The following is a 16,570-nucleotide window of genomic DNA, read 5'->3' on the forward strand; positions in this document are numbered from 1 at the left end:
TGCGTTTGAACCTTCAGCAGGTTTACTTGACAAAGAGAAACGAGAACGTGTCCAATTTGTTTGCTTCCATTATTGTAAACTAAATCAAATGTGTATACATCATTTTTTGAAGAGTTATAATGCTGAGGCAGGTTCAAACCAAATGAAACTGAAGTGCAAGTAGTAACAATACAAAGCATAAACAGAAATATAAAAATGTATGAATATTTATTCACATACTTTCAGGGTGCGTCCGTCCGCCACCAAGAGAAGCTGAATTTGTTCTTCCTCTTTACATTTTCCCACTTCATGCTCCTCGGCCGTCAGGTGAGATGGAGACAGTTCTGGTTTTATTACAGTGCATGCACAAGCACACACACATCTACAAATAAACCACAGGCTAGACAGCAGCAACATCACAAAACAAAAGCACGTACATAACAAAGCAGTCACTCGTGATCACACACACACACACACACACGGTCTTTCAGGTATGCTCACCTTGGCTCGGTTGAACTTCCTTGACGACAGACAATTGATCGTTGACCAGCAGTGGTGAGCTGAAGTTTCGCTTGAACGCGCCAGACTAACGGAGGAGAGCAGAAAGAAGGATTTAAAAAGAAAATGAATTATTTGCATTTTAAGAAATTATTCACAAAGCATACATAACAAAATGAACACATAGGTACATCAATTAACTACATAACAGTTGACAAATCCGAAAGGAAATAATAATAATAATAATAATAATAATAATAATAATAATAATAATAATAATAATAATAATAATAATAATAGTATTATAATAATAATAATAGTAATAATAATAATAGTAATAATAATAATAATAATAATAATAATAATAATAATAATAATACAAATAAAAGAATGGATACACTATTAATACTCAGGTATACATTAATTATCAATTCTTACCTCATGTTCCTTATAAATCTTTATTATAGTGTTCTATACTTTACCAATTGTTCCCACCTTTCCTCAAAGATATGCATTTGGTTTCTAATCCTCATAGTTGTTTCCTCCATTACATAGATTTCATTTACTAGGTTATTCCATTGTGAGTTTACTCATTTACTAAGTTATTATCTTTTAGCCAATTCCTTGTCATTTGTTTGATGATCGCTATTCTTATCACAAGAACTAGGTAAGAAAGAATGATTTGTAATTCTTGTTTATAGACTGAGCTGATGGGAAAATGGCTCCATCTATGTAGTGACATTGGGACATTTAAGGAATCCTTTGAAATGACTGAGGTTTGCTGCTTATAATGAACAATACATTGAATCAACCACCGGAAATATGCAAATGGCTTTAACACAAGCAGGGACATGTTATGCTGCGTGTGTCTGTGCGGGTACAATTTCACACTGAATTCAGCCCAGTAAGTGACTCGGCTGAGGTATCAGTTTGTCTTTGCATTGACTTGCAAATGAGCCACCCAGTTTATCATATAATGATGACGAGAGGAACACACTGACACCAGCGCTCCTGTTACAAAAACCTGGTTGTTGTGTGATAATATTGTACCTTTTGCTGCCCTCATCGTTCCCCTGGCTCTCCCTCTCTGTGCATTTATATCAAAATGCTCTGAGTCGATTTGGACACAGTGCTCTTACATTTTCCAAGTGGCTCTCAGAAGGTCTCGCCTCTTTCTCCATGCTAATGTCCTCTAGCCTGCACGAGAGGACAAACTCAAAAGCTCTGTCTGAAATTCATTGCAATTTGAAGCCTACTCTCCTCACATCAACAGTGTTCACATGTTTTTATTTGATCCATGCACAGTTCGAAACACTGTTCCACTAATATATTTAATTATTTGCGAATGCAGGTGAAATTGCGTAATAAAGCAGTTCAGTTTCATGGTAAAGTTACCATGGTAACAACGTTCCTGCTCAGGTTATTTAAATCATGATGTAATCTGAACTGTTATTGTTGCTGGTATGTTTTTAATCCGACCTAAAAAAAATGTCAGGGAGAGACAAAAAACTGGATTAGGGAGGAGAAATGTATTATCTTCCAAAAAAAAGAGCAAACTGAGTAATCATAATCTCAAAAGAACATGATAAACTGTTACTGAACGGCGAACGCACACTATATTATGTGGTGTCCTTTATTTGACCTGCCAAAGATATTTTTCTTAGCAGAATCTAAGCTAATCTTTGTTGTTAAAAAGCATTTAATATCGAAACCACTCTAATAATTGTTGTTAAATATGAATATTGCAGCCGGCAGCGAGTTAGCTTAGCTCAGCACAAAGAATAGAAACAGCCAGATAACCTTTTCTTACGACGGTAACACAATCTGCATAGCCCTAAAGCCCGCCACTCAACATGGGTTGTTTATTTAATCCTGACATGCTTCGTTTGAGAGGTTTTTGTTTGCTGCTCCAAAAAAGTTGCCAAATAAATGAACACAGAATCACAGATTGGTTCACAGAAAACTGAAAAAAAACACTGAGCAAACCAAGATATTCATATATGTTTTTGAAAAAATAAAATGTAATATATATATTTAAAGGGAATGATATCATCAAAATTCTGTGAGCGTATATTCGCACCTTCCCATGACACAGCTGCTGCGAGAGTTCAGAGGTGCACCACAGGTGAGCAGCCATCTTGCAGGTTCTACACCGCAGAGCCTGTTTGGAGTTTCCTGCAGAGAGGGACAGAGATGAGAGAATGACGCAGACTGCCACACAAAAGAAACAGCAGGCTGCAGATCTGCAACAGGCAGGAGTCCTAACAAACCAAAGTGTCCTTCAGATCATATGTACATGTTTCCTCCGCTCAGGTAGAGAGTTTAATCAAGAGTTGTCCCAGGTTTATTAAGCTGGCACTGACACTAACAGATTCATAATCAACAGCTCCCCTTCAAGAACAACCTGGAGAGATTGGAAACCAGCTGGAGATATTTCAATCTAATTGATTTGGCCCGTTGCTTTTTCACATTTGTTTTCAGGTGCTTCAGTGATAGAAATGTTGAGCATTGAGATGTTATGCAATGATAGCTCCTTTGTTGAGCGTTGAATGCTTTTAAACGATTAGGAGGTGAGTCACTTTTCGTCCTAAAAACATCGAGTAATAGATGTTTTGATTTGTTGTAGATGGGGAAGGCATCGACGGGTTGCAAACAGCCAAATTGGATGGACAAATTAAACTGCTGCTTCTGCTTTGAATGGACTGCAGGAGCAAAGTGATGCAATAGAGAGAAACAAATCACGATGCATGCCTGCAGAGAAGCAGGTTGGAGGCTGAAATTAATCAGAGTGACATCAAGTGGATTTAGCAAAAATACTAGCAGCAGCTCATACAGGCAATTAGGGATAAGAGCACTCGCATATCTGCAGCACAGCAGGCGCACTGCTTCAGATAGAAAGTGTCAGAAAGCAGCATGAAGACTAACGTTCCAATGTGGACTGTTATTCTAAATAAACCGAGCAAGAAAAAAGAATCTGGTATTGAGGTGAGGTTTAAAATGTGTCTTTAAAACCAAGTGACTATTATCTTCATGCTACCATCTTTCTATAACAAATCCCATCTGGCTGGCAGAGAACCCACTGCTCCATAGCTTCTCTTTGGATAACTGGACACACTATACATTTTACGTTTATATTTCATGTTATATTCCATTCCCTATACAGTTAATGTGAATAATATACTGCTTTATATTCTGTCTATTGTCAGAGTTTATAGATTTGCTATCTTCACGGTCTACTGTATATTTTCTACGTTTTAATGCTGTTTTAATTCTATTTTGAGATGTTTAAATTCTAGAATTGTTTTTTTCTACTCTTTAATTTCTACCTATGTGTGTTTTATGCTGCTGCAACGCAAACATTTCACAATTTGGGATTAATAAAGTGTCTCGTATCTTATCTTATCTTATATGTGGAGGATTTTGACATGGCTAATGTATGCATTTCAACAAACATCTGACTTTTGCTCTTAGGTGTTGCAGACTCAAATCCTTCGGTAGTAATAAAGACATGTACTTATAAAACAATGATAAATGCCTCAAGCATAATAGGTGTTGTTCTCCAGGTTGCACTAGATGGGATACAACATACAGTAAATATGAAGACATGGATGGCAGAAATCCTGTGAAAACTGCAGATATGAGTTGGCTTGATGAAGGTCGGAGGTCTTACCCACTATCATGTGCTTGCAGTGCTCGCAGTTGGTGGGCTTGCGAAAGACATGGTCCTGGAAACAGTGGGTGATCTGAGGATGGGGAGGCTTTATGGACAGGGATGGTGAAAGACTGAGATTTGGGGAATGGGAGGAGATGGAGGAGATGGAGGGGTTGGGGCTGAGGGATGGTGATACGGAGGGTGAGCGGTGGCCGACGAGAGGGGAGCCAGGCAGCAGTGGGGGGGAAGGAGGAGGCGGGTCCGTGATGAAGTCTGGGGGCAGGCGAGCGTCGCTGTAGGACCTTTGGAAGAAATTCTCCACGCTTTTGCTCCGCATGATGGTCTTGAAGGACAGCGAGCGTTTTAGTCTCTGGAGCTGCACACACACACACACACACACACACACACACACACACACACACACACACACACACACACACACACACACACACACACACACACACACACCACACACACACACACACACACACACACACACACACACACACACACACACACACACACACACACACACACACACACACACACACACACACACACACACACACACACACACACACACACATTGACAGAAAGAAAGAGGGCACACTAAGTATAAACAATGGATAAGCAAGAATGCAGCGGCATACTTGGGAGCAATAACAAATGTCCAATATGCCTGCAGGGCAGCACATGTAATATCTCGGACTCATAAACACAACACTCGGCTCCAATCTGTATACCATCGGGAAAGAGGGTGACTCATGAAATGCAATATCACCTCATATGGAAACGACACATTGATAGCTGAGATACTTTAATGGATTACTTTATAACCCTAACCTATGAAAAATGTTTTCCTCACATGCCTTCACGGTGAACAAAGAATCAAAAAAGCATTGAGGAATGAAGTAGCTGTTTATAAACCCTCACACAACCTGTGCAGGTGTGAGACTGTTCCTGCGAAAGTCTTCTAAATAGTTAGATTTCAGCAAAAGTGTCAGCGAGTTTTTAGTTGATTAATTGATTGTGAAAACTGACTTTTAATATAAATTGGAGTATCAATATTGGAGAATATATATATATTCATATATATATATTGCTGTTTTTCAATTCATCAAGAATTTTCTAAGTGGAAGCATGCAAGAATAATATTTCATGAATAGTTCAAGGTAACACAGACAGAGTGATGAATAGTAATTTAAAGGGTGAAGTATTCCTTTAGTGATACAACGCATATCCTTTGCAGAGACACATCCAACAGAGCAGCGTGTGCATCACAGGGTTTCACAAGATAAGCCTTGCCTTTTTCAGAATGCCCACGGCCATACCTTGAGGACTACTGTGCGCATATGACATTTTCTTAGTGGCAGCGGGGCCTATTGTGATGAAATAAAACAAGACAGTTTACAAAGCGTTATCATCTATCAACAGCCTATCTTCAGGGCCCTTAATCTGATGGAGTCTGCTCGTTGGACCGATTGATGGTGCCACAGGCCTGCACTAAGCACACAAGGCCTACAACATCCAACAATTTCAAATTGCATGTAACCTCCTGTGTATTGACATAACGGGCCATGCTTGTATTTTGTCCGCTGCATTGACCAAACAGTCTTCAACAATTGATGGTTGCTGCAATTCAACAGCAGAACAATCAGACAATGACATGTCACATGAGCTACAAAGCCTGTAAACTCTGCTCTCTGCGGCCATCAAGGATTGATTGGCTAGATAAATGCATGTTTCCTGACGCTTTCCTCTGGCTCTGTGAACAGATGATGATGCATGCAGTGGCAGCGGGTGAGCAGTGTCAGGGCGTGGCCGTGTCGCAGGGGAGAGAATGGACCAACACAGACAGACAAGCAGACCGATCATCAGTAGGCCACAGACCCTCCGTGTGCACACGCTCTGCCTCCCTGCCTCCCTGCCTGTCTGCGCTTGCTCTGTGCTCAGTGCCAAACATAATCACTTTACAGGGACATGCTGTTTACAGCTCCACACGTCTGGGAACAAGATATGAAAACAGTTTGTCTATTTCAGTTTGTGTGTGTGCGTTTGTAAGGCACACATAGGCAGAGCAAGAGAAACAAAACTCTATGAAAGTGTGTGCATATGCTTCCTGTAAATCTCCATTAGACCATTTCCTTCATCAGATTACACTGATGAAGAACAGCTAATACAATATTGTAGCTTTGGGTGCATAGAATGGTGTTATTGTGTGAGTCAGTCTGACTCGACCTTGATTGTAATTCAGTACAGTTTTTAGCCTCTGGTAGGAGATTGTAATTCTATACTATAATCTAAAGACAAACTACCGGCATTAATATATAGCCTATATGGCAGTGCTCATAAACAGTGTTGTTACTAGCTTAAGTGCAACAGACGCTGCTTTAAGTGACATCACTTGAGGAAATGTATCAGACTTCACACAACTCCCTCTGGGTCGATTCAGGTTATTACACTTTTTTCACACTCTCTTAGACTGTATACAAAAATAGGACGTCATCATTGTGATGCAACCAATTGGTTTCCGGAAGGTTTTGAGGCCTCGAGCTTTGTAATTGTAATTGTCACAATTTTTTTGCATCCAGAAGTTGCAGGAAAGGGTGACACAAAGTTTAACCAAACACCGAACAAGACATTTTTAGGCGACTGAAATGTAACAATTAATGTTAATGAACTGAAGTTTAACTGTTAAAAGGTTAAAGTTGTAAGACAAAAACACAGAGAACAGCCAGACTGGAGAGCATCATGGTAGCAACAAAGGGTAGCCTTCCCCTAAAAGCATTTCCTGCTTCATAATCTATGTAACTTTAAATGAGATGCTAATTTAAATATTAACATCATGCTGAAGAGGATGATATGTTAATGTGTCTTCGGTGCAGCGTCAACAGTCTTGAGCTATATGCTCTCTCCATCACAGCAGCTGAGTGGTGGAATAACAGCTCCGGCTAGAGCACATGTCTCAATTACAGCTAATCGAATCATCAGTCAGTGTGCGTGCCTAAAAGTATTCCTGTTTGGTTCGATTTGAACATTAGCCGAGAGCATTATAATCCTGAGTCAAGCCAGAGGGATACCACATCTAATGGAGGAGAGAGGCCGATGTTTAAAATGAGGCAGATTGAGAGCCGAAGTTTACCAGGGGTCATAACCTGATTGTGATGTATGTTCTAGTCCTATGTATTATTGATCCCCTGTAATTTCATGACAGTACCTGTCAAGAGAATTACCGCACTATTCTTTCAGTTCTCTACTAAATGTATTTCTAACTATATTAAGCAAAAAATGCAGTTTTCCCAAAAAGAAACATTTTGGTTCAGTTGAGCTTGCTGATGTTTCTCTCTAAATCAATTATTTATACATTTCAAAAATGATTCACAATTCCATGCAAAATGCAAAACGTTGAACACGCGCACCTGCACTGACAATATTTTTCAAGCAACAGACCAGATGTAGCCAAGTTGTCTCAGCAGACCCGTAAAAGCCCATCATTTTCAAATCTTCGATCCACATACCAACCTCCAATTGTTCTTATGTAGCCAACATAGATGTCCCAAAATCAATGCTCCATATGGACTGTTTGAGTAGACATCATTCAATAATAAAGCTTATTTCATGCGAACATACAGCTCCTCCTCCCTCCCTCAGAGCTGTATGGGCCCAGGCTGACGTATATATGCTGCAGCCTGTTTCGACGTCAAGACTGAACAACAAAAGATGAGTCCTGCCGGGAATAGGACCATAAATACAGCCTGTGGCCATGACATACTTTAGTACGGACCGTTTGAAATGATCCACCAAGTAGAGAGCATTTCAATTTCAATGAAGGTCATCCAGTAAAGTCAAAATATAATCTCACTTTGGTGAAAAGGTTTTGCTGGTAGGGTTTGCATTTGCCAACAGTCACAGTTACAACGCTTAAAGTAAAGAGTGGTAAGGTGTACATGGTTCTAAAGATTGACAGAATTGTGCTGCTTTTCTCTAAATATCTGTTATTCTACCACCATCTTCACTCCTGAACGATGCCAATCACACCTCTGTACGAAGCAGCAGAAGAAAAGGAAGTGCAGAAGTAATTGGGAAAACACAACAACAGATATACACCCCTACTTTGCAGTTTGAATCAAAACAAAATCCATGTACATGCAATATTTAAGCCTGCAATTTCAACTTTTGAATCCTGTCCTAGCGCCTTGCCCCCCCTCAAATACTAGGTTCTCTTTTAACAACCTGTCTTTCTTCATGGCCACCGTCGTAGTGTGCGACCTTGTTCTAGATGAGGATATTTGCGTCTCAAGAAGGATAGCTGTGCTGAGAGAGACACAGTTTCCTGGCTAAATCCAGGTCTAAGACTTCAGAATATGTGCTTTCAAGGGAAATTGTCAACCTCAGGTACCAGGTGTACATGATGCATTCACAGCCTCACAGCATGGCTTTGCTTGTTTTGGGTAAGTAATGGAAAACCTTAATAAGAAGATAGGAAACAACTGGTAAAAAATAACCTGAATGATTTATTACAATGACACACAGTATGGGACACAAAAAATTACACGTATAAATAAATCTTTTAGCACAGCGTTCAAACAGCTTTGGTCTTTGTCATTACACAGAAACTGTGTGAACCAGTTTCATGTCCCCTTCTCGGCTAAAGTTTGTCATTATGCACGGCAGCATGGCAGATCCGCTTTGAATACAAGATAATCACAGGCTGCTTCCAACTGCTTCTGTCCCTATCAAACACATACACACACACAAGCACAGAAAGCCAATCACAGGCTCTCATACACACTCTCCCCCTGATTGTTTATTGTAGAGAGAAACTGTGTTTGAAATAGTAGCGTGGATTAGACCCACACTGCAGTGCAATTCCTCACGCCCACATTCAGCCAACCCTGCCACGCAGCTCTGCCCTGGTAACTCATCATCCAACCATTTTCACTCACCCAATCACAGTTCACACACTGAACACCCCAAGCACGGTGGCTGTCATTGTCTGACGAGGGGGGGAGGATGTTATTTCTGAGTGAGCATCAATGGCGACAAATAAATCTCCCAAACAGATACTTTCTTCCCCTCGTTAGCGATACACACAGATATACAGCCAGTTATCATATAAGCTACTTGTTGCCTCCTAGTATCCAGTTCTTCAGCAGCTCACACCTCTTTCGTTAGTGTCACATCAATAAACATCACAGCAGTGAAGGTGTTACATTAATCAATCAAAACCTTGGCCTCTGCAACTATACCTCCCCGCACGCGTCTCTGCATAAGTGTCATCTCCCTTCATCTGAATAGAAAGTAAATCCGAATGTGAAGTGACATTAGGTTTCAAATAGAACGTGGAAGAATAAATTGTAAAAAGACAGCATAGTAACTAGAAATCATCGATGTGTACCCTGTACATCATTAGCATTAGCAGTGTGATGTGAGTGAGTGACTGTAGATGTTACAGTTAACACTGGCCTGTGTAAACAGGTGTGAATAATAAAACCAGACTGCTTTTAACCCTTAGATGCATTAGTGGATATTTTTTGACCCGGTGAGGTGGTTTTCTTAGAGTATCTTTGTAATTACATTTTTTTATCATGTCATATTCCAGCTATTCCTCAAAAAACATGTTTTGGATATCATGCCATTCAAATTTTAAATGTACATTTTGAGAAATTGTAGTTTTTGTATTACTACCCCAAGCTTCCATAAGTGGGTCAAAAATGACCCGCATGCATTTTCTATGGAACTTCGTTTTTCTTTCCAAATGTAAAAAAAAATGTCTAAAATTATAAATAGTGAAAGATTAAATATAAAATATTACTAGTGTGAACCAAAATATAATACTAAATATTATACAAGTGATTTTTCTTAACCAAAATTACAAAAATGGCATAAAAACACATATTATTCTAATACGGGTCCTTTTTGACCCACTTATGGAAGAGTGTAGGGTCCAGTCACTCGTGCATCTAAGGGTTAAGTGATATATCTGCCTAATCACGAGTGTCTGAGAAACAGATTTTGAAATATATTCAGACCCATATTTGATGCCCCTATTAGCTTCTCCTGCCCTTAATATTGAAATGGATAGAGATACTTTCATGAGGTCTGGTTTTAGAAAAGCTAGCAGCTTGGCTGAAAGGATATCACTGTCTGTCAGTCGCTCACTCAACCAATTTGCAATTCACTTTTGCACAGGGACTCATGGTCCCCAAAAGATGAATCCTGCAGATTTTGGCTATTTTTAGAAATTCCCTAATCCATCTTGTCAAATTATTTAATGTTTCTTCTTGGGCGATCTACAGCACCTATTAGGAAATGTTAGCATGCGTTCACACTTCACAAATATAGTACAATGATAAGCATCCACATGTTAGCATGCTCACATTAGCATTCAGCTCAAAGCATCTCTGGGCATACAGCCTAAAAAACCTGTCTTTTCTGATATTATTTAAGTATAATTATCGCGACTACATTTGGCACACAATTTATGTATTCCATTGTTCCTAAGGACAGTTATGCATTACATCCGACAAAACAGTTCTAATCTAACTGTGACAGACTGGTGTTTAGATTTAGCTATGAAGCGGCTACATTCTCAATTTTCCACACCTAGGCATTTCCAGACACCTTTTATCACTCTGCTGACTGAGCAAGTGCTCGCATTGAGTGAAGAAATGTGTGTGAAGAATCCGGAGGGACACAGAAGAAAATAATGTTCTTGTCACAAAGTGGGCGAGCTGACAAACGGGCCAATGTCCCAAAACACGGTGGAGGATTTGTATCATTTTTACATCTTGACATCTTACACTCAGAGGTTTTTCCTGTGCACTCATCATAAAAAGGAGATGTACATAGTTTTATCACAGAAAGGCCCCCAAAGCATAAACAGTCCTTACGGAGCAAACAGCTCTCTACAAAGAGCGACAGTGCATGCCGCTGATAGCTGCTCAGGCATTTCATCTGCTCAACCAATCACATTTCTGCCAGCCTTGGCAATACACCACAGTACATTGTTGGGAGCCAGAGAGAAAGTCCATGCATCTTTTCCTCTTAATCCTCTGGCACAGACTAGTTCCCCTCTCTTCCTGATTTCTGATATCCATCTTGGTGGGGAATTTACTTCTGGTGAATTTCAGGGGGGAGCATCAGTTATTAGAGCAAGCAGTGTCATCCTTATCTAATTAAAAACATCATGGACGCATGGCTGTGTGTCTGATTAGATTCCCTCAAAAGTTAAACCCTTGGGCTGTGATTTTTACTTGTATAGGTATGGTTTTGATTAAGTGCTTAAAATAGATATGGGTGGAATATTGATGTAAAGAATTTCAATCTCCTGGGAACACATCATATGAGATCCTGGCTGACATTAACTTCAATAGTTTCCTGTAAGATTCCTTAAAAGACTTAGTACTACAGGGTTGCAAATTAGCATTGATTGATCTAGTCGCATAGAGCTTTCAGTCCTGGACATTAAAAGGAGGTTCAAAAGATAGGCAAGTACAATTCAGTTTTTCCCCAAACATGAAACAAACCTTATATTAACCATGTAATGAGCATGAGAGCTGAAGATTAAAGTCAAATCCATTCAACAGAGCCCTGGAAATCAATCGTTTGGAAGAGCAAAGGGGGATTAGGTGATTGAATGGTCGCCACATTACTTTGTGGCAAAAATATTTGTGATGTGGTGAAGCTGGCCAGTGAATGATGTGAATACTAATCAGTCCCGCTTGGCACAAGATACCGCTTAATTTTCGTTGGTAGCAGCTGGTGAGGAGTTGGAACTTGAGTGGAATACACAAGAGACAGATTGCTATACAATGCTGACTTTCTGCATCTCGCAGAGGACATCAAATATTTAGATGAAACATCTGAGTGTCACTTTTCCTCAAACATTTCCACAGCATGTGTTTGTGTTTTTGTGCCTTGGCGGCCAGAGGAAGCATGATGGAGACTCAGCTGAGGGAAAGTTGCATAATATTTGGACCTGATGAATCAAGTGTCCTAAAAGCCCTTCATTAAACAGCAGACATTCAGAAAGCTTTCACCGCTCCTGCACTTGGAGGACAGCACTTAATATCTTTGTTTATAAAGTCTAGTCAACAAATTGGATGGAATCATAAGGACACTGTGTAAGGACACTTGAGCCTCAGACAGGCCCACACTGTACTATAAGAGATCCAGGTCTGCATGTAAATAAACGTGGCCATTTGTGTTTATTGCAATAAAAACATTCTTACCGCATATAGAGGTTTACAACAAAGTGTGCATGAAAGCAGCAAGGAAGGGAAATATATGATTTCATCAAGTCATTCTTGAAAAAAAGGAGCTTCCAGTAATAAATCTGAAAATAATGTAGTGTTCTTCCAAGAAATCCTTACTCGTTCAAATGCATATTATGAATTAATACTAAGCATAAATCCCCTGTGTGTGTGTGTGTGTGTGTGTGTGTGTGTGTGTGTGTGTGTGTGTGTGTGTGTGTGTGTGTGTGTGTGTGTGTGTGTGTGTGTGTGTGTGAGAGCAGGAAGTGAATTTGGAGCGGCAGAGAGAAAGGGGCAGACAGAGTGACATCACACCTTACGCGTGAAGTTACACCAAGTGACGCAGTCATGACAATACAACTGCAATTGTGAGGGATTGACATCAATATGACATAAACCAGTGGAATAATGAGGAAGGCATTAGCAACAATTAACAATAAGCAAAACAACACAAATACCATTAAAATAATCTCTCCCCTTTATTCGGACAAAATAATATTTTTGTTTCAGTTTGTGAAGGAAGCTGCTGTGCAAAGTTGATCGCCTTTTTTTCAGGTCGTTACAGAGAACAGATAAAGAACTGTAGGAAATTACAGTGTATTTAATTTACGGAGCAAAGCTCAACTTGCCTTGGATGACATCGGTTGGATGGACATGGTGCTTGGGGAGCGCTGGAGCTGAGTGTCGCTCTCCATCTCATTGTTCTCAGTCATCATTGACACCGTAAAGAAAAGAGTCGTTGAGGACACACACAATTAAAAAAAACTCTTCAAACTGTCTCCAGTCGATAAGAAATATCGAGCTTTAGCCATATAAAAGCTTGGAAAAGTGTAACAGATCCACATCACAGGAATGTGTGCGCGCTGCGAGGTGGACGCCTTATGGCCATTAACTCTGCACACACCGACTGCAGGTTGATTAAACACTTTCTAAACATAAACACACACCAGCTGTTTATATTTCACTCCTGCCATGCAAGGACAAGCATTCAGGATCCCGTATGGCGCATTGGAAACTCCAATGTGGCACAGTTCCGTCATACAGTTTCCAAAAAAAAAATGATTGAAAGCAGCAAAACGTCGATGTGGAAAAAATATCTTAGTATGATTACATCCAAACAAAGCTTGTGATCTGGAAGTCGCTGGCTATAAATCCAAAGCGAACTGTGTCCTTCACCACTGCACAGACTTAAATTTAAGCGCAACCTGAGGCACGCCCTCTCGTGCGTCTGGGGCGCATGATTGGTTCAATTTTTACAACTCTACCAGGATTGATTTAGACATAATCAGGATTCACTGTCGTGGGCGGATGCTTATTTTAAGCCCAAATATAGACTACCTTTCAAATTGTAAGCAAGAGCTGGTTTTCTCTTTGGGGAAATTAGTCTTTTATAACAAAAGCAGGATGTCTTTATTTTCTTCCTGCTTTTTAGGTTATAGTTTTGAAATGAAAGTGCACCCCTTTAATTATACTTTTTGTTGTAGCCTATCCTAATTGGTGAAAATCGAAATACTTACAACTGTAAGTGCACGACTAAATGTGATACCATTTGCCTTTTGTTAAAAAGCTATTATATAGAATACAAATGGGTTTCAGAACACTGCAAAGCAAGCACACAGACACAACATGATGCAATACTAGAGATTAGAATGCTCCATTTTAGTCGACTAATTGGTTGTTACGGTCTTAGACGACTACATTTTTTTTTTATGCTGAATAACTTTGTCCAAGAAACCTATGAGCACATCTATAATATTTAAAGTGGTGCTTTGTCCCTTCTGGAAAATCTCTGTGATACAGATTTACATATGATAATATAAAGAAGATATATAGTGCTCTGATTATGCGACTCATTTCATTGTAATGTTGACCTCTGTTAACCAACTTGAGACCAATAAAACAGAAACTTAATTTGTCGAAGACAGCCTTCTAGTGACACCATATAAAACCAACATCAAGTATGTCATTATTATGAATCAATGTCAGAAGAATGCTGAAGTAGTGACAGAAGAGGGTGGAGGACATTGATGCAGAACTTTCTGCAGGCTGTATAACGAAGCTGTGAGTCACCAGGGTCATTATTTCCTATAGCAGACCCATGACCCATGTGGGATGAGCTACTTTCAGTTTGTTTTTTGGGTGGGAAAATAAACACTCTTGACTGTTTAAATGTATTCCATGTCATTTCCCACCTGCCCTCGGAGGCACTGAATACTGAAGCAGCTGCAATGCAGAGTTAAGGCTAGGCTATCATTTTTCTTTACATTATATATTTAAAGCAGCTACAACAAGGCTCGATGATTGCCGCCTCAAATGTCAAATTCAATCACATTTCCTACCTGTTTTCACCACCCTTCAGGGGGGCTTTTCCATTGATTGCCCCTTTAGAAGTCATCACATGAAAGAGAATGAAGCAATAGGGTGCAGTCACAGCTGCTGATTTTGGCATTAACCCCACTAAGGTATGAAGACAGGGATAGTTTATCTGATAGGAGCATTTTAAAGGGGATTCAAAGCAAATACTGCAAAGAAATGGGATTAGAGTGCATCTTTTTTTACCTAAATCTGACATCAAAGTTCTCTCCAAGCTGTCAGAAAGTGCTTGTGTGTGGGTGTGTTGGAGAAAAGAGACAGGAGGAAGACAAAGGGAAGGAGCCTCTGTTATCACGTTAATTATTGCTTCACGGCAAGGGCAGAGCAGATAGCAGAGTGACTGCTGAAGGGAACACTTTGCGAAGAAACAAAACAAAAAGCCAAGTCAAACGTTTTCTAGCTGTGGCTTCGCAGTCAAAAATAAACCGAGACACAATGTCTTGGTGGGGCATTGTGCAGTGATCTGCCAACGGATCTGTCTGCGATTAAAGAAGAACACACAGAAAAGTGAAATGCTGTAGGAAGGAAACACATTCAAATGTCTCCTACCTTTCATCCTCAGGTGCCGGAACAAGGCTGCTAAAAATGAACATTAAGACGACAGTGGAAACTCAGTGATTTGGAGACAAGGGAAACTAAAGGAGGATGAGACGAAGAAAATGAGTCCCATGCGGCGGAAGACAACTCCCAGCCATGACAGCAGTCGTCATGGTGCAGTAACAGGGCCGGAGCTGCTGCTTTTTCCACTGGAACAAATTGATCGTGATTGTTCATCTGTGATTTCACCTCAGAAATGTGTACGTAAGCAAACACATAATTGACTCTGCATGCAGTGTCCAACGTGCTCAGACAGTCACATTTTGAATCACATGCCCCCATCTGACAAAGGCTGTGCTTTTGGATTCTTGTGGATTGTAACATAAATCAGCAAATTGACAAACAAGCTGTACTTGTGAGTAAATTATGTTATGATATAATAGACCCAAAAGATTAACAATTTTGCACTTATCTTCAGATGAACTTGTGAATATATACAGAAAAAGGACTATGTAGTTTGTCCCCGATCGCCTACAATGCATGTGTATTAGGGATCTTGCAATAGCCAGTATGAACAGGAGGATCATTACAGCAAGCTTATCAAATGTACCCTGCTGTGGCAAAAAGAAAGAAATTGTAACCGCAGTCAACACATAAACCCTTATTTAACAAACATTGCAGTAGTGGTTTTGTTGAATAGAAATAAAAACGTTTACAGTGTACATGTTTTTATAAAGAATTTGAAGGTTAAAGTTCACAAGAATATGTATATTGTGGGGGAAACTTCTGTGTAGCAATGCATTGGGAGTCACCGTCTCAGGAAGGAGACACGGTGAGAGTTGGAGCTTTTGATGTAAACACTGATGGGGTTTATTCAGAGTATCGGCCGGAGGATTCACATCACAAGTCAAAGAGTCAGAGGTTCTGACTTCACGGTAGAGTTGCCACGTCAATTCTGAAGAGACCTTTTAACTGGTTCACAGAGAGTAATCAACATCTCTGAAGGAGTAGACTAAACAGCTGGGAACACTGAACCACCTGCGCCCGACACTCATGGCCTCAAAGATTTCACATCTTAGAGTCCACAAACACCGATAAAGAAGTGCCTCAGCGTTCCCACAACAATTACCATTCGTGCCAGACAAGTTGACCGGTCACAAACTGGTGACAACAACACACATGGCACCAATGCCTTTCCTTAAAGGAGATAACAGACGTCAGAGTATATCATAAAACGTCACAGAGCAAAAGGTTAGATATCTAGAAGAATTATTCC

At 40.0% G+C, this 16,570-nt stretch overlaps 1 protein-coding gene across 1 annotated transcript in view; it reads right to left on the reverse strand.

Moving 5' to 3' along the window:
* Nucleotides 1–14,099, reverse strand: part of LOC117492482 (SH3 and cysteine-rich domain-containing protein 2-like) — a 26,702-nt gene extending 12,603 nt beyond the window's left edge. The window contains exons 1-4 of the mRNA XM_034142758.1: nucleotides 13,014–14,099; nucleotides 4,148–4,505; nucleotides 2,558–2,652; nucleotides 481–565 (exon numbers count right to left, since the gene is read on the reverse strand). Of these exons, the coding sequence (XP_033998649.1) occupies nucleotides 481–565; nucleotides 2,558–2,652; nucleotides 4,148–4,505; nucleotides 13,014–13,100 (625 nt within the window). The 5' untranslated portion in view covers nucleotides 13,101–14,099. The remainder of the gene's footprint in view (nucleotides 1–480; nucleotides 566–2,557; nucleotides 2,653–4,147; nucleotides 4,506–13,013) is intronic.
* Nucleotides 14,100–16,570: the final 2,471 nt, after the last annotated feature.

Source organism: Trematomus bernacchii, unplaced genomic scaffold (assembly GCF_902827165.1).
Source record: "Trematomus bernacchii unplaced genomic scaffold, fTreBer1.1, whole genome shotgun sequence".
Classification (NCBI taxonomy): Eukaryota; Metazoa; Chordata; class Actinopteri; order Perciformes; family Nototheniidae; genus Trematomus; species Trematomus bernacchii.